The 19,029-nt window shown below is 41.8% G+C and overlaps 1 protein-coding gene across 2 annotated transcripts in view; it reads left to right on the top strand.

The window, feature by feature from the left end:
- ZZEF1 (zinc finger ZZ-type and EF-hand domain containing 1) overlaps window positions 1-19,029 on the top strand; it is a 192,308-nt gene that overhangs the window by 71,507 nt on the left and 101,772 nt on the right. For both annotated transcript variants that reach the window (XM_056556404.1, XM_056556405.1), the window contains exons 14-25: window positions 1,088-1,182; window positions 1,610-1,752; window positions 2,213-2,346; window positions 2,936-3,006; window positions 4,175-4,289; window positions 4,491-4,650; window positions 11,287-11,408; window positions 11,485-11,607; window positions 11,888-12,057; window positions 13,636-13,717; window positions 15,779-15,980; window positions 16,115-16,260. In XM_056556404.1, coding sequence (XP_056412379.1) covers window positions 1,088-1,182; window positions 1,610-1,752; window positions 2,213-2,346; window positions 2,936-3,006; window positions 4,175-4,289; window positions 4,491-4,650; window positions 11,287-11,408; window positions 11,485-11,607; window positions 11,888-12,057; window positions 13,636-13,717; window positions 15,779-15,980; window positions 16,115-16,260 — 1,563 coding nt within the window. The remainder of the gene's footprint in view (window positions 1-1,087; window positions 1,183-1,609; window positions 1,753-2,212; window positions 2,347-2,935; window positions 3,007-4,174; window positions 4,290-4,490; window positions 4,651-11,286; window positions 11,409-11,484; window positions 11,608-11,887; window positions 12,058-13,635; window positions 13,718-15,778; window positions 15,981-16,114; window positions 16,261-19,029) is intronic.

The following is a 19,029-nucleotide window of genomic DNA, read 5'->3' as shown; positions in this document are numbered from 1 at the left end:
ATTAACTATTATTTTTATTAGGGTAGACTCACAAAGCTTCTGGCGTATAGGTTAAACATATCCATTTACCCCCATTTATCTAACAGAATCTAGTATATATCTATAGATCTTTTTTGTTGGATAGCAGCGTAGTTGACTACTCGATTCCCTCTAGACTGAGGCACTCAGCAACTGAACATCTACCATGCCAGATACTTGTTTGGGTATCTGAATGAATGGGTATTACAGTTCATCTGTGAGTCCTATTACTAACCTGGTATACACACCACATGTGCCCTAAAATCCTCATTAATGACCCTTGCCCAAAACTTCAACACAGCTCTCTGCTGGTAGACAGTGTATGTCAAGCATCAAGAGAGCGGGTAGAGGCAGTATTGCTCAGAGACAGAGAGTATTTACTAGGGGGGCCCCCTGCGATCACTGGGAGGGGAGATGGGGATGAGTGATGCGCTGCAGCCGTCATGTTTTCCATTCATTTCTATGGAAGCGCCAGAATGACCCAAGTACAGCGCTCAGGCATCATCGGTGCTCCATAGAAATTAATGGAGCATGTGCAGTCTACAATTAGATGACACGTGCTCTTCACTCCTTTTAATGTTGATATGTTTCTTCCTGATTGACATTGCCTGGCTCATTGGACATGATCAGAGTAGGGTTTTTGCAGCAATATCAGAAGCGCAAGATATCAGACTGGAATGGACATCATTAGAGCCTACCCTAGTGACTCAACGTACACTATCCACAAACTGTGAGCTTTTCTGGCAGAATGTGATATTTCAATTCAATTCAGATTTATTGCAAATTTTGACTTTCCCATTGGGTGCGGAGAATCTGAATAAATCGGCATATCTGCAACATGAATTGACATGTGGGTTTCAAATCCACACTGCTTGGGAATTTCTGTGTGGAAACTGTGCAGATTTCTTCCACAAAGTGAAATGTTTCATCCACACGTGGCATCTAGGCTGCAGTTGAAAGCCCATTTTTCCAACCCCTGCTTCTTGTATTCAGGTGCTACAGTGTGAAGGGAAAGGGGGGTTATAACGATAAAAACAAAACCCTTGACTTTTTGTTACTTTTTGTGCAGGAAAAAGACAATCGATCTCGGCACAAATCACTTCTTGATTTATCTGGCCTGGATTTGGAGCTCCTTTGGAAGTTTTATAAGAAATTACAAGACAGGTATTAATATTTTATATTTCGCTAAATTACTTTATTTGGTCGCCAGTTGTGCAGGAAATGATTAATCCTATGCTCATAAAATAGGACATGTCTGTAGTCTTTCAGTTCTATAGTTTTACTACTGTTAGTGAAAAATCCAGTGGTGAGCTATTCCTGGGCTATGCCATGACTCCCTAATTTCCGGATTAGATGTTCATCTGCCAGGATCCACTGGAGAGATGGCTATAACATTAGTTGACCTCTGCAGCTCCTTCCCTCTTTTTCCCTAGCAAATTGAGCTGTGTTGTATTTTACTGCACAGCGGTTGGTCAGCACCACTTCACTATGCAAACAATGTGGTCCGAATTGACTTCATGTATTGTTGCAAATTGACTTCTATAGAGATAAAGTAACGATATATTCATTTTGGCTTTTTTTCTGCTGACAGCTCAAGAGAAGAATGTACCTCTGCCCAAACCATTCTATTGCAGTTACTTCAGAGCTGCTCCAGTGTTCTCACTGCTGGAACTTCAACTCCTAATTCTAGCCAAGTACAGTATGCTCAGGAATTATACTCTCATCTGTGTAATGGTAATTTATTTATTTTTTTTCCTAATTTCTTAAGATTTACAAATATTCCTTTCATAAGAAAACACAATTAGGAAATGCATGAGAGCCTACCAAGCCTCCTCTACTGGCCATTTAGTGTTTCTAAATAAATTCCAAATTATGGCAACTTTTTATACCATGAAAGAATAAATATTAACATTTAAATGTACATAGCCTGAATAGTTGCATTTTATATACTTCACCTCCATGCTTTACGGGGGTAAAACATACCCAGGAGTTGAATATCTGCTGTATGCTCTAGCTTGCACCTAGATTTTATATGCTACACGTGGATGTAGTCTTCAAAATCCCATCTGCATGTATGTTATAGCCATTATGTTGGTTGTCATTAGAAATGGTTGAAGGACATATTGTTTAGTTCTGAAGTTCTGCTTATGGCACCATTTATTTAATGACCGTTCCGTGTCCTGTCTCGTTTCAGCTATGGACAACATGGACACTTCCTCTTTGTCTTCCAAAGCACTAAAGCAAGAAATTACTAACACTTTACTGAATGGAGCTGCAATTTTTTTCCCTGATCGTCTGACAAGACGAGATCGACTGTTTTCTTTAATGGTAAGAATATTATTATAAAAGTGCATCCAAGAGAAAGTCCCGGCACTGCTAGTAACTGACACTGCCCTTGGAAGTAAATTGACCGCTCCTGACAGCTCACCTGCCAAGGTGGTGCTCACTGCTCCCAAAAGAAAGTAATCCAGCATTTACAGTGTAGAAAAGAATGGCAGGGCACTCGCCAAAGGCGTATAACTTCTTCTTTATTCCATATCAAAGAAAGGCGCTTTCAGACAAAGGGGCGGGGATGACTCTATGGGTAACAGTGCCATTTTGCACAATTAGTGCTTCAACGCGAAACAGCACCGTTGGCCGTGGAGTCATACCCGCACCATTGTCTGTCCGTTCCTTGTGTCTGTAAGCACATTTCTTTGATATAGAATAAAGAAAATGTTAAATGCCTTTGGTGAGTGCCCTGCCATTCTTTTCTATACTGTAAATGCTGTATATTATTATTAATAATAATAAAGCCTAACTCAAAATACAATTAAGAAGTTTCATTTTTTTGCAAGTGATATGTATAACACTGTATACAATGATCTTCTGAATTATAATTTGTACAGTAACATTTGTTTTTGTTTTTTAAATATAGAAGACTATTACTGAAGAGAAGCAGCCTGAATCTGCTCAGATCACGTTCCAGTCATTGTGTACTTACTTCAGGTGACAACTTTAATTCCTTACATAATCTGTAGGCATTTTCCATTGTCTAATAAGATTAGTCAACACAATATAATTGTCTAAATTTGCCAAGATCAGTGTGAAAAAGTTAAGGTGTAGCCCCTTCTGATATTATGAAAAAAGCTAGATAGCAATTATATAAGTAACAGATACTACAATATTTTTAAGAGTTACGGGCATTTATACAAACTTTTTACATGTTGTCCAGACATGTCAAAAGTTTAGATGGCATCAGACCTACTGCAATCGTGAGGTTTATCCAGATGAAGGGCACGGCAGTGTGCTTCACTTCCCGGCTGCCCGATCCAACTGACACATTACATAAGACTATAGGGTAAAGCTCCTATAGCTTGAAGCCATTCAGAGCTATACATAGAGCATTGGGAACTGCCTGCTACTTACTGCCAGTACTGCAGAATACGGGCAGTATTGGGAAGCTGTGGCTGGAGGTGCTCTCAGTCTTGCTGCCATACCTAATGTTCCGTGTCCCTAACTTCACACACAGCATCTAATAAAGCTATTTAGAGCGATAGAGCACTGGGAGCAGCGTGGGACAGTGCAAATACATTACTACTGTACACAGCTACTACTACAGACAGTGTAACAGCTAAATGCACACAGAAGGGTAAAGAATAGGATCATAAATTAAATAATAAAAAAAAAAAGCTTCAAATCAGCTATATTTTCTCATAAAAAAAGGAAAATTAAAATGAGTTACATCTTGAAAGAGAAGTTTTTTAAATTATTTTTAATATGCTCTAATTTTTTCAAGTGTTTTTAATATTTTCTATGTTACGTTAGATAAAATATTTTGCCCACATACATTTTTTTTTTATAATAATAAAAAAGATGGCCTTAGGAAAGTAAAGAAGAAGCGGCCCCACAAACTGTCTGCCCTAACAAAAGTGGTTTAATAAAGCATTTAGTTTAAAGGGAATTTCCACCTTTTATCATAGTGTCGTTTTTAGGTCCATTCTTTTGTGGCAATTGATTCTTTTTTTTTTTTTTTTTTTTTTTTTTTTTTTTTACACATATGCCTATAACAGAGCCTGCGGCAGTCTATTCAACTGTACACTTTAATTCAACTGTGTATATGTCCAGGTTTAGCCACTGAATTACTATTTAAATTCTTTTTATTTTTTTTATTTAGTGAGCAAGACCCAAGTGGATTACTATTACTGCCAGATACTGATACTCCTCCAGATTTAGACATCAGTCAAGTGCTTTCGGTCATGGACAAATTTTTGGTGATGGCAACGAGGGAGGTAATAACTCAATTATAATACTTTGAGTCTTATGAAAAAAAATATTAAATGTATTATCAAGTTTGATATAGAGAGAGAGAGTTAATATTTGCTTCTTATTAGATGCAGTTCCTTTTTTTGGTGTGGAAGGACTCTATGGTTGGTGATGGATTTTTCTCTGTTGCCAGGATTTGTAAAGCAGTTCTATTTTTCTGTTTGCAGAGTAAGACATTGGTTCTGCATGATTCCCAGGGAGAGTGTGGCACAAACCTACATTCCTTGTTCTGGGCAGTTCAAGGTAGCCTCCTGTCATGGTGTGTTTGCCAGCTAAAAGGAGAAGATCCAGTGTCTCAGTTGATAGCAAGAGAATTACTTGTCAAGTGTAAGTTGTGGTCTGGTTAGAACATTTCACTTTACAATTTTAGTTGACCATTGTGTTTTGTTACTGAACTTTCTTTGGCAGGACTGAGGAAACTGAGCACAATCCTGAGATGCCTCTCAGCATCCCCTTTCGCCCCCCCCCCCCCCCCCCCCCCCCTGTTTTTTATATATATTTTTTTTCCCATCTTCCTTACCTAGCCGCGCTCGGCAGGCCGGGTCCGTTCTCGGGTCTTGCGGGCTGCGGTCAGTGAAGCAGGATGAGTGACGTCCTCTGCCGGCTGCACAGCATCAGGGACATCACTCATCATTCGCTGCAGCCGCCGCTGGTCAGTGTGGCCGCAGCAACCGCAGCCATTAGAATAGACACAGCGGCAGCAGCATTGAATGAGTGACGTCCCTGATTCTGTGCAGCGGAGCTAGCAGAGGACGTCACTCAACCTGCTTCACTGACCGCAGCCGACACCGGACCCGGCCTTCCGAGCGCGGCTAGGTAAGGAAGATAAAAAAAAAAACACAATACAATAAAAAGCAGGGGGGAAAGGGAGGAAAATCTAATAAAAACAAAGCGGGAGCCGCACGCTGGTTACTGATTTAAAGTGGCAGCGGCCAGGCTGCTAATCCTTAACAAGCAGCCGCTCATGCGGCCACTTTAAATCAGTGACAAAAAGATTTATCGGCGTATAACACGCAGACTTTTTGCCTTGAATTTAAGTTTTAAAAGTGCGTGTTATACGCCAATAAATACGGTGTATATGCAACTGTGGTCCTCGGCAGCCTGTTTAGTGAAGAAGGGGCCCAGCACACACCATCTTCGGTTTCCTGCAGCTCCTTTCTCCCTCCCTAATCTATCTTACCAATTATCTTTTTTCCACTATGGTTATTTCTATCCCATTAGACGATTAATCGAAGCAATAATTGCCCAACTAAGTCGCAGCCCTTAATAATATGCAGTACTTTAACTAGCTATTATTGCTGTTAATTTTATGGCAGAAAACTTACATTAATCTTTTAGAATATTTGCCTTAAATGGTCGGATGTAAAAACTTCAGATGTAAAAACTTTTTATATGTTGCACATCTTGGCAAAACAATAGTTTCTCTATCGGCTCCATTGGGGGACACAAAGCTTGGGGTATATGCTGCTGTCACTAGGAGGCTTGACACTATGGCAACAAGAAAAGTTGGCCCCTCCCTGCAGGATATACAGGCACCTACAGGCACCTGAGCTAATCAATTTTAGCTTGGTGTCTGTAGGAGGCAGACGCTTGATCTGGAGCTCTCAGACCTGGTCACTTATATTATTGTTTTTCAGTTTGGGGACGTTTAGTTAGATTTTTCTCACCCTTTTTTTTTTCTCTTTTCAGGTGGGGTCTCAGGAACATAGCGTTCACTGTTTCCCCATTTGCGAAGATGGGGCACAGACAGAGTCATGTACTGTTATCCCCTTCTCGCCACCGGTCAGCACCTGGGGTTGTACATTTGGGTCCGGGTCCCCCTACCTTCGCTGCTCGTCTCGCTGTCAGGTGATTAAATGCTGACTGAAGACATCATGAGGTATTTTTTCTATGGAAGGTGAGTATTTCTCCCCCCTTTTTCTTTCAGGTTTCTGGACTCTCAACCTCTGTAGCCCCCTGCTTTGGTGCCCTTTCCTTTTTATTCCCCCTAGGGATTGTCCTTCTCGGCCATTCTGATATAAGGAACGTTATGTGGTTCAGGAATAATGTTCACTTCACTTTTATTCACATGTACTTCACCGGTTTTACTTTCTGCGGATGCGCCGGTATATATATTCTAGTTTCCCTCTGGCCTTCGCTTTGCGATGCGATCGGAGTGTCGGGGATCCCTTCCCCTGTCGGCAGTGCTGTTCGCACTAGCCCGGTGGATTTCTGTCTCCTCCGGCCTCAACCACATTACTTTGCCGGCATTAGTGGATAAATTAATTATGGCCACGGCACACTCTGCTCACGGACAATAGCCCCGCCCACTCTCTCCCGGTGGGGATTCAGGCCCTATCACGTGTTGGCGCACGCATTGTGAGCCCTGATGGTTACCCTATCAGCGCAGGGCTCTTGCTCCTGGGGGCAATTCTAAACAATCATGGCCTGCCTGATACTAGTCCGGCCCCCTCCTTTTCTTTGGTCTAGCCCTCCTGCTCCTCTTGCTCTCTCTGCAGAGCTATCTCTCTGACTGAGGACCGGATTTTTTTCCTCACACAACCAGCTTCTTCTCTTCAGGAGGGACACAAACTTGTGTTGAACTGCTTCTTTTTTATCTGGCTTGCGCAATGTCTGAACCCAGAACTGATACCCCCCCACCGCCTCCAGACAGGTCCCTGGGACCCTGGTCACCTATTATGCCTGTAAGGCCTGCAAACTTAAAATGCCTTGTGGTTCTGCTGAACCCATTTGTCATGCCTGCACCACTGTGCCTCCCGACCCTCCTAGTATATCTTCCCAGGATGTCCCAATAGAACCCTTGGGCTCTGCTCTCCCTCCGGAGTGGATTTCTTCCCTCTCCCAGTCTATTTCCGATTAGGCGCAGGTCTCCCATTCTGTGGTGACTGCTTTGGAGAAGTCTTCCTTACCCAACCCTCTAGAGAGCCTTGCTCTCATTCCCCTTATTCCAGGCACCCTCACAAGCGCCCTAGGGGTTTGTCCTCTGGCTCATCTCCAGAGTCCAGGAGTGATTATCCCAGTTCCTCCGAGGGAGCGTTTTTCAGGTTTTTATTCCAACCTATTTGTGGTCCCCAAAAAAGGGGGTTCCGTTCGCCCGATCTTGGACCTAAAGCACCTCAACCGACATCTATTCCTCCTTCATTTCCGCTTGGAGTCTCTTTGTTTGGTATTGGCGTTCATGGATAAAGGGGAGTTTCTTTCCTCGGTGGACATCCAAGATACCTACCTCCACATCCCCATGTTTCCAGCACATCAGCGTTTATCTTCGCTTCGCAGTTCCAGAGGGCCATTTTCAGTTTGTAGCCCTTCCTTTCTGACCTGCCACTACTATGAGGGTTTTCACGAAGGTACTGGTGGCAGTGGTCGCCCTCTTGCGAGCAGGGGGTGTATCAGTGATCCCCTGCTTGGACGATCTCTTGGTCAAGGCTCCACCCAGGGCCCAGAATCAAGAGAGCCTCCACCTCACTCTGCAGACCTTGTCTCGGTTCACCTGGATGATCAATCAGGACAAGTCCTACCTGACTCCCACCCAGTCCCTAGTCTTCCTAGGACTTCAGTTCGACACTGCATCCGCCAGGATCCGGCTCCCTTCGGACAAGCGGATGGCTCTTTTATCAGGAGTTCAGATTCCACGGAAACCTGTGCCAGTTTCCATTCGATTCTGCATGGTGGCGGCCATGGAAGCCGTTCCTTTTGCCCAGTTTCATTATCGACCTCTTCAACTTGTTCTCCTGTCCCAATGGGACAGATCTCCGCTATCCCTCGATCTCAGGATCGTCCTTTCCCCCCCAGGTCTCGCCATTCCCTTCTGTGGTTGCTGCTCCCCCCTCTTCTTTGTCTAAGACAATCCTTTCTGCCCCTCACCTGGCAAGTCATCACGACGCATGCCAGTCTCAGCGGTTGGGGAGGAGTCTTCAAGGACCGGACAGTCCAGGGCCTTTGGTCCTCCCGAGAATTCCTTCTCCTCATCAACATCTTGGAAATCCGGGCAATCTATCTTTGCCTGTGCCATTGGGAGCACCTTCTTCGCGACTGTCCTGTTCGTGCCCAGTCGGACAACTCCACAGCTGTGGCGTATATCAATCGCCAGGGTGGCACCCGCAGCGATGGCCGAAGTCTCCAAGATCCTTCTCTGGGCGGAACTCAGAGTTCCATCCATCTCAGCGGTTCACATACCGGGTGTGGACAATTGGGAGGCGGACTATCTCAGCCACTCCTCAACCGACCCAGGCGAGTGGTCTCTTCATCCAAAAGTGTTTACGGAAATCTGCAATCTCTGGTGCACTCCAGACGTTGACCTGTGAGCTTCGTGTCACGACCAGAAGGTTACTCGTTTTGTGGCGAAGTCCCGGGATCCCTTGGCTCTAGCCGTGGACGCCCTGGTGATTCATTGGTCGCACTTTGCCCTGCCCTATCTCTTTCCTCCTCTTCCTCTCCTTCCCAGGGTCTTGAGGAAGCTCAAGGCAGAAGGCGTCCCCGCCATTCTCGTGGCTCCGGACTGGCCCAGGAGGGCGTGGTACGCAGACGGGGTTCGGCTAGTGGACAATGCTCCACTGCGCCCCCCCGCTCCGTCCAGAGCTGCTCTCTCAGGGTCCTCTTTGCCACCCCAATTTACAGTCTCTGCATTTGATGGCGTGGCGATTGAGACCACGGTTTTGAGAGCCAGGGGATTTTCTAACCAAGTTGTTTCCTCTATGATCAGGGCGCGTAAGCCCTCTTCTGCGATTTACCACTGTACTTGGCGGTTTTATTTTCGTTGGTATGAATCTCATGCCGTTTCCCCTGTTAATTTCTCTCTCCCACGACTTCTTTCAGTCGGGGTTGGCTCTCAGTTCCCTTAAGGGCCAGGTTTCAGCTTTTTCTATTCTTTTTCAACGTCCCCTGGCATCTGATCTTCATATCCGGATTTTTCTTCAAGGTGTGGCTGACGCGGCCCCGCCGTAAAGATCGCCTACTCATCCTTGGGATCTGAAATTGGTTCTCGGTGCCCTGCAGGGTGCTCACTTTGAACCTCTTAGGGAAATTCCTCTACGTCTACTTTCCTGGAAGGTGGCGTTCCTTATTGCGGTGACTTCTATTTGGAGGGTTTCGGAGCTGGCAGCTCTATACTGCCGCTCTTCCTACCTGGTCATCCACCATGACAAGGTTGTTTTTCGTCCAGTTCCATCCTCTCTACCTAAGGTTGTTTCCGCTTTTCATCTCAATGAAGACATCGTCCTCCTGTCCTTTTGTCCGACCCCATCTCATCCAAAGGAACGTTTGCTCCATAAACTTGGTGTGGTAGGGGCCAGTCAGACCTACCTCTCAGTCACTTCTTCTTTTTGTCAGAGTGACTCCTTCTTTGCACTTACGGAGGGTCTTCGTAAAGGACCACCTGCTTCCAAGGACACCATTTCCCGGTGCATCTGGTCTGCTATTTCGGAAGCTTACCACTCTAAGGGGAAGACTCAACCCTTCAGGGTCTCAGCTCATTCCGCTCGTTCTGTCGTAGCCTCCTGGGCTCTCCGCAACAGGGCTTCGGCCTTGCAAGTTTGTAAAGCGGCCACCTGGTCATCTTTGCACACTTTTACAAAATTCTACCAGGTTCATACCGTTGCATCTGCTGATGCTAGTTGGGTTGCAAGGTGTTACAGGCGGCTGTGGTCCAGCCTTCCACCTAGCTTGCTCCTCTTTTACCCACCCTGGGGACTGCTTTGGTACATCCCAAGGTCTGTGTCCCCCAATGAGCCGATAGAGAAAAGGAGATTTTTATGCTTACCGTAAAAGCGCTTTCTCGGAGGATCCACAGCACCCACCCATTTTTCTGGTATTCCGGGTTTGGTTACCTGTCCGAGGGTGCTTCAGTTAATTTGTATTCTGTGGTTCCTCGGACAGTTTCTGTTTTTTTTTTTCTTACATGTTGGTCCTCTTTTTTTTTTTCTTACCTGTTGGTACTGCTCTGGGACTAAAACCGATTAGCTCAGGTGCCTGTAGGTGGGTATATCCTGCTGGGAGGGACCGACTTTTCTTGTTGCCACAGTGTCAAGCCTTCTAGTGACAGCAGCATATACCCCAAGGTCTGTGTCCCCCAATGGATCCTCCGAGAGAATAGAGATTTTACGGTAAGCATAAAAAAATCTCCTTTTTTCTAATATACTACTTAATTTTAAAACATTTTTTTCATTTTATTAAAGAAAACTGCCTTTGAAAAATCCCACCACTAGGGGTCCCCATACCTCTTGGGACACTGATTAGTCCCACATCAGCAGCTTGGACAAGAGGGCTGTTGCACAAGGCAGGAGGATGAACACCGCTTGCAGCAACACTGCTGTAACACAGTTTAACCAAATATGTGCCTCCAGCTGTTGCAAGACTACAACTCTATGCATGCCTGGACAGCCAAAGAATGTCAGGGCATGCTGGGAGTTGTAATTTTGCAAAAGCTGTAGGCACACAGCTGAAGGCAACACTGCTGTAAAAATAAAAAAAATAAAAAGTTACCCAAACACTGTACCTCCAACTATTCCAAAACTACCAGCATTACAGGACTGCCAAAGGATGGCACATGGGAATGACATAGGAACATACAGAAAAGAGAGAAAATATATGCATAAAAACTACTGTACTTTTAGCACTAAACCTTTTGCACTTATTTAGAAAGATCTAAGTGACTTCCAGGCTCACTCCTGAGAGCAGTGAGTCAGCAGAGTGAGGGAGAAAGCTGAGTCATGCACAGTGCAGACAAGAGAAGGACACGCCCCCTCCCTCTGAGAGGTTGAAAAGACAGTGATCAGCTTTAATATGCTATTTTTTTTTTGTGTGTGAAATATGGGTGTTAGGCATACACGATCAGGATTAGGTACTGAGTAGCATATAAAAGTTTTGTTTGTGGGATCTGACAGGTACACTTTAAAATCTATATGCCTTATTCAGCTTTACTCTTTGACTCTTTTTGTTCTACCATTGTTTTCTGGTGTTTTCCAGATGTTGACCTTTTCTTGACAAACACCAAAGACATTTTGGAACCCTTGTTAAGTGAGTGCAGTGGGAAGGTGATCATTGAAAAATTGAACAAGTCAGTGTTCGCCATGTCAACACGCCAGCTTGTGAGTATAATCCACATAGGGTTAAATATGTCACAATTGCAGTGTTTTGTTGACTAAGACAGTTTTATTTTGACAGATGACATTCATGTTGGAGTTTTGCTCTCTTGATATTCCACACTGTTTACTACTTCAAAGATTCATTAACTTAGCTAAGTTAATGAAGAAGCTTTGTGGGGATCCTGGTGAAAGTGCCAACAAGGTAGTCTACTTTCAGACATTTTAATCTTACCCTTAGCACATTTCTGTTTTATATTGTGTGCATATGAACACAAAATGGTTCAGGTTTAACACATTGAGATATTAAATCGATAAACTTATTTTATCAGCCATTTTCAGGTGGTTCATAACTTCATTCCTGTGCAGTACTGAAACTTAGAACTTCCTCTGAAAATTTTTGAACATTTTGAATATTAGCAAAGTACGTGGGTATAAAGTTCTTCTTTTTTTTTTTTTTTTTTTTTTTTTTTTTTTTTTTGTAGATTGAAATGGAAAGTTGGAATCAGGTTCAACAACCAGTGGTTCTACAGACCTGGAACATGGAATCCCCCCACAACTATGAAAACAACTGTCGTGATACAACAGTTTTCCTTTGTCCTGGAGCCACCTACTTTGAGGTGGAATTTGATGAGAAGTGTGAAACTGAAAGGAGGTAATTCATATACATGCCACTTTTATATAATGTTGTTATAGCACATTTAAAATGTGTAGTTAAGACATTTACTTGTCCTAGTTTTTAAAACCAATGACAAATGATCTGTAATTTGGAATGAATACTGAATGGAGGTTTTGATTATATTTACTATAGATCTGCTGCCATTTCGATGGCAGATTTGCTCATAGGCCTAACCTCTTTCAGACCATTGACTGTTATGTCATGATGATGTGAGGGTTGTATGGAGGGTGCCCATCAGCTTAAAGCTTCTTATTCAGTTGAATATACTTTGTTTTGTAAATATGTCAGCTTAGAATAGCATTCAGGAAAGCAGACAAGAGGGCATTAAACCCCTTAACGACGCAGGACGTAAACTTACGTCCTGGAGCGTTGGTTCTTAACGCACCATGACGTACATTCACGTCCTGTACATGACCGTCATGCGCGTCAGGTCACGGCTGCTCTCGGCAACCAGGGACCCGCCGGTAATGGAGCACATCAGCGATTGCGCTGATGTGTGCCACTAACCCCTCAGATGCCGTAATCAATACAGATCACGGCATCTGCGGCAGTGCGGTCACTAAAATGGATTATCGGATTGCCCGCAGCGCTGCTGTGGGGATCCCGTGGGAATACGCGGTAATACTGATAAGTGCTATGCCCCAATCAAGTAATTGCAATAAATAATAAAAAGTAAAAAAATATATATAAATAAATCCCCTCCCCCAATAAAAATTTAAATTGGCCCTTTTTCCCACTTTACCCCCAAAAAGTGTAAAAAAAATAAAGAAAAAAGTAAATACATTTATAAACATTTTTGGTATCGCCAAGTGTGTAAATGTCATAACCCTCAAAATATGAAAATTATCCCGTATGTTGAACAACGTAAACGTAAAATAAAGTCCAAAAATGCTGCTTTTTTTTGTCACATTATGTTCCATAAAAAAATGTATAAAAATGTACTAAAAGTTTTATATACGCAAATGTGTTACCAATAAAAAAGTACAGATCACGGTGCAAAAAGTGAGCCCTCATACCGCCACTTATACGGAAGAATTAAGAAGTTATAGGTTGTCAAAATATAGGGATTTCAAATGTACTAATTTGATTAAAATGTTTGAGATTTTTTTTAAAGCGGTATAATAATAGAAAAGTATGTAATCATGGGTATCATTTTAATCGTATTGACCCATAGAATAAATTCTTATCAATTTCCCCACACAAATAATATTTTTTTTGGTTGCGCCATACATTTTATGGTAAAATTAGTGATGTCATTACAATGGACAACTGGTCGTGCAAAAAAAAAAAAACAAAAAAAAAAAACAAGCCCTCTGTGGACAAAAAAATAAAAAAAAAGTTATGATTTTTAGAAGGCTAGGAGGAAAAAACTAAATTAAAATTTGCTGAGTCCTTAAGGGGTTAAAAAGAGCGTATGTGACAGAATGAGCACTGAATGGCATTCAGCAGCTGGTATTATATTGTAGGACCGAACAGCTGCAAAAGACAAATGGCCCACAACTTTCAACCAAAACCTACTTATGGATTTAATGTGGATTTTATATTTCTGTGCAGATATGACTATTTGGAGTTTACAGATGCCAGAGGTGGCAAAGTTCGTTATGATCACAAAGTTGGTACTGACAAGTGGCCAAAGGTAAGTAGTAAAAAACAATGCATAGGGCAGATTTATAAACAGTCTATAAGAAAAAATGCTTTGTTGGCCCTAGAGCTCAAGCCCGACCTCCCGAGTGGTGTCACAACCTCTGACAAGCCTCTACAGCCTACATCACCCTCTCCCTTTCATATACCTGTTTATTTTTTTTAGGGACAATGAGGTATGTTTACAGCCCATTTCAGCAAAATTTGCTCTCCAAAATCCCATTGTCGCTCCTTCCCTACTGAGCCCTCTAGCGACCCACAGAGCACTTTACATACACATATAAGGTATTTGCTTACACGAGAGAAATTGTGTTACACATTTTGGGGGGCTTTTTCTCCTTTTACCCCTTGTAAAAATAAAAAATATGGGTCTACAAGAACATGTTAGTGTAAAAAAATTAAGATTTTGAATTTTCATCTCCACTTTGTTGCTATTCCTGTGAAACACCTAAAGGGTTGACAAACTTTCTGAATGTCATTTTGAATACTATGAGGGGTGCAGTTTTCATAATGGGGTCCATTATGGGGTATTTCTAACATAAAGACCCTTAAATTCACTTCACAAAACGGAACTGGTCCCTGAAAAATTCAGATTTTGAAAAATTTGAAAATTGCTGCTGAACTTTGAAGCCCTCTGATGTCTTCCAAAAGTAAAAACACGTCAACTTTATGATGCAATCATATAGTAGACATATTGTATATGTGAATCAATATATAATTTATTTGGTATGTCTATTTTCCTTACAAGCAGAGAGCTTCAAAGTTATAAAAATGCAAAATTTTTGAATTTTTCACCAAGAAATTATGCAAGTCGACGAACATTTACCACTAACGTAAAGTAGAATATGTCACGAAAAAAAATCTCTGAATCAAATTCAAAAGTACAAGCATACCAGAGTTATTAATGCTTAAAGTGACAGTAATCAGATGTGCAAAAAATGCTCTGGTCCTTAGGGTCAAAATGGGCTTCGTCCTCAAGGGGTTAACCTGATGTTAAAGTACCCCTAGGGGTATTCCGGGCAAAAACATCTTATCCCCCATCGAAAGGATAGGGGATAAGATGTCTGATCGTGGGGGTCCTGCCGCTGGGACCCCCTGTGATCTCCCTGCAGCAGCCCGCATTCTAGAAGTCTCGGAAGCCCGGCAGTTTCCGAAACTTCAGAAGCAGCTACACATAGAATGGGGGTGCTGCAGGGAGATGGCGGGGGGTCCCATCGGCGGGCCCCCCGCGATCAGACATCTTATCCCCTATCCTTTCGATAGGGGATAAGATGTTTTTGCCCGGAATACCCCTTTAACTAGCTACATCTATAAAGCTGTGCATTGAGCTGTATGCAGTCTTGTAAATTCACAGTGAAAGTCACAGTGTAGCCATAGCCTAAAGATAGTTTCAAACACTGCGTTTTTTGGAAAAACACCATGGCAGTTTTTGATGAGGTTTTTCAGCAAAAGGAAAAAAGTGGACATTTACTGGACATTTGTTGAACTTTGGCCAAATAAAAATTGCAGTGTCATTTATATAAAAATACATATATGCAGTGTGTGAAACCACCCATAGGGCATGTTCACATGCACAAAATTGGCATAGTGTTTGAGGCAAATACTGTATGTTTAGTCTTAAAAAAACAATCAGTTTAACCCAAAAACCCCATGCCCACTTATTCCAATGGGAGCCTCTGGAAAGAGATGTTTTTTCCCCCCTGGCTAAACAGTGACATGTCATTTCATTGGTCAGGGTTTCCAAGTAGCATGGTTCAAAAACAATTAGAGAGCTAAAAAATAAAAACAAAACAACCCCATCCTGGCTGTTCAGTAGAAAACCTCCCCCAAAACTGCCCCAAAATAATAAAATACACTGAGTTTTTTTGGAGCAGTTTTATGAGGTGGTTTTTATACACGTGGACGGAGATTTATCAAAACCCAGGCAGAGGAAAAGCTTTTTTGTAAGCTCAGCTGGCACTGGATTATGGGCAGAGAATGATGAGGAGGCTTTTTTTTCTTATATGTGCTCTATATTTATGTACTGTAATGTTTCCCTTTTCTTATAATCTTTCAGAAAGTGACCTTCAAGGCTGGTCCACAACTGCATTTTATGTTCTTCTCAGACAGTAGCAACAATGAATGGGGCTTTAAGTTTACAGTGACTGCATATGGCCTGCCAGACATTGCTTTGTCTTGGAGTTCAGATTTACAGCTACTTGTTGCACGCTTATTGGGCCGTCTTGCATCACAGTCTATGGCCATGAAATCTACATGCGGTAAGATATTCCTGTATAGCTGAGCTAAAAGTGAAACTTTTTATCATATTTCAAAATAGTAATTATGTTACTTTTTAGCAAACAAAACGTGAGTGAGCATTGCCTGTCTGATTTTTGTTTTTTTTCTTCTATAGAGTTGGGAACTGCTGCAGACTTGCCGGCTGCAAAGATAACCTCAATTGTAAGCTCCCCATTGTGGAAATCTGTATTTAGTCATCAAACGTGCGTGGAGGGCAACTTAGTAACAAAACCAAATCTCCCAGATCAAGGATGTCTTGAGGTATTTTACTTAATTTTATTGTTTTGAATATATGGTTTTGGCTTACAAATACTGATATGAAATACTGCTGTAAAAGTGATAAAGTTGCCTAGAACTAACCATTAGTATACATAAATGTTTTAAATTAAATAGATTTGTGTAGACTCTTCCTGCTCTTCACAACCATATTTGTGTATAAATATATATTAAAAAGTCTAAAATGTTCTCAATGCTTTTCATTTTTGCTGAAATCGCAGGAAAATAAAAAAAAATTTTGCTCAAAAAGTGTGACAAATTTTCACCAAAATCTACACATTCCTCTCCTGGTCCTGCTGTAAACCAAGAAGCAAGTACGATTGTATCTATTCGAGGCAGTACTCCCTGAGCTAAATAGCTTGACTTAAGGAGTACTCCGGTGGAAAAAAAAATTTGTTTCAAATCAACTGGTGCTAGAAAGTTAAACAGATTTGTAAATTACTTCTATAAAAAATCGTAACCTTCCAGTACTTTTTAGCTGCTGTATGTTCCAGAGAAATTTGTGAAGTTCTTTTCTGTCTGACCACCGTGCTCTCTGCTGACATCTCTGTCCATGTCAGGAACTGTCCAGAGCAGGAAAGGTTTGCTATTGGGATTTGCTCCTATACTGGTTTGTTCCTGACACGGACCGAGGGGGCAGCAGAGAGCACTGTGGTCAGACTGAAAAGAACTTCACAACTTCCTCTGGAGCATACAGCAGCTAATAAGTACTGGAAGAATTATGTTTTTTAAATAGAAAAAATTTACTTATCTGTTTATCGTTCTAGCACCAGTTGATTTTGAAAAAAAAAAATGTTTTCCACAGGAGTACCACTTTAAGATGATGCATTGTAGCACACAATTTGTGAAACTTGAGAAACTACTTCCAAGTATTTAACCCATTAAGGACCAAGCCCATTTTCACCTTAAGGTCCAGGTTAATTTTATTTTTGCGTTTTTTTGTTTTTTCCTCCTCGCCTTCTAAAATCCATTACTCATTTATATTTCCATGTACAGACCCATATAAGGGCTTGTTTTTTGCGTGACCAATTGTACTTTGTAATGAAACCTCTCATTTTACCATAAAATGTACGGCGAACCCCAAAAAAATTTTTAGGGGGGAAATTTAAATTAAAACCAAAATTTTGCACATTTTGGAGGGTTTTGTTTTCACTCTGTACACTTTACGGTAAAAATTATAGGTGTTCTTTATTCTGTGGGTCAATATGATTAAAATGATACCCATGGCTAGATACTTTTATATTTTTGTACCGCTTAAAAAAAAATCTAAAACTTTTTGTACAAAATCAGTAATCTAAAATCGCCCTATTTTGACCACCTATAACTTTTTAATTTTTCCGTATATAGGGCGGTATGAGGGCTCATTTTTTGTGCCATCATCTGTACTTTTTTTAGATACCACATTGGCATTTATAAAACTTTTAGATAATTTTTTATAAATTTTTTTTGAATAAAATGTGACCAAAAAGCAGTATTTCGGGACTTTTTAAATTTTTTACGTTTACGCCATTCACCGTACGGGATCATTAACATTATATTTTGATAGATCGGACATTTACGCACATGGCGATACCAAATATGTTTATTAAAAAAAAGTTTTACGCTTATTGGGGGGTAAAATGGGAAAAACTGACAATTTTCATTTTTATTGGGGGAGGGGATTTTCCCCTTTTTTTTTTTTTTTCTTTTTTTTAACCCCTTAAGGACGCAGGACGTAAATGTACGTCCTGGTGAGGTGGTACTTAACGCACCAGGACGTACATTTACGTCCTAAGCATAACCGCGGGCATCGGAGCGATGCCCGTGTCATGCGCGGCTGATCCCGGCTGCTGATCGCAGCCAGGGACCCGCCGGCAGTGGCCGACGCCCGCGATCTCGCGGGCGTCCGCCATTAACCCCTCAGGTGCCGGGATCAATACAGATCCCGGCATCTGCGGCAGTTCGCGATTAAAATGAACGATCGGATCGCCCGCAGCGCTGCTGCGGGGATCCGATCATTCATAACGCCGCACGGAGGTCCCCTCTCCTTCCTCCGTGCGGCTCCCGGCGTCTCCTGCTCTGGTCTGTGATCGAGCAGACCAGAGCAGGAGATGACCGATAATACTGATCTGTTCTATGTCCTATACATAGAACAGATCAGTATTAGCAATCATGGTATTGCTATGAATAGTCCCCTATGGGGACTATTCAAGTGTAAAAAAAAATGTAAAAGTAAAAGTAAAAAAAAAGTGAAAAATCCCCTCCCCCAATAAAAAAGTAAAACGTCCGTTTTTTCCTATTTTACCCCCAAAAAGCGTAAAAAACATTTTTTATAGACATATTTGGTATCGCCGCGTGCGTAAATGTCCGAACTATTAAAATAAAATGTTAATGATCCCGTACGGTGAACGGCGTGAACGAAAAAAAATTTTAAAAGTCCAAAATTCCTACTTTTTTTAATACATTTTATTAAAAAAAAAATTATAAAAAATGTATTAAAAGTTTTTTTTTTTTTTCTTTTTTGAAATGTTAAATATATTTTATTTTTTTTTTTTCCAAATCAAAAGGTTTATTGAATTTTTCATAAACTTTTACAAGCACGAAATGGGTAACAGTTCAAGAAGTAAGCAAGGGAGTGCCCTTTCACTCGGTAACTAATAACAGTCTAAACAGAGTGTCTATTGGTTAGTAGGAGGAAATCACACAAAAATAAATTTCTAGTATTAGAGCAATCTCACTCCGTTCAGAGTGGCCTAAGGCCAGGCGGCTGGGAGG

The sequence above is a fragment of the Hyla sarda genome, chromosome 2, assembly GCF_029499605.1.
Source record: "Hyla sarda isolate aHylSar1 chromosome 2, aHylSar1.hap1, whole genome shotgun sequence".
Classification (NCBI taxonomy): Eukaryota; Metazoa; Chordata; class Amphibia; order Anura; family Hylidae; genus Hyla; species Hyla sarda.
Note: the sequence above shows the minus strand (reverse complement) of the source record. Positions and strands in the feature narration are given on the sequence as shown.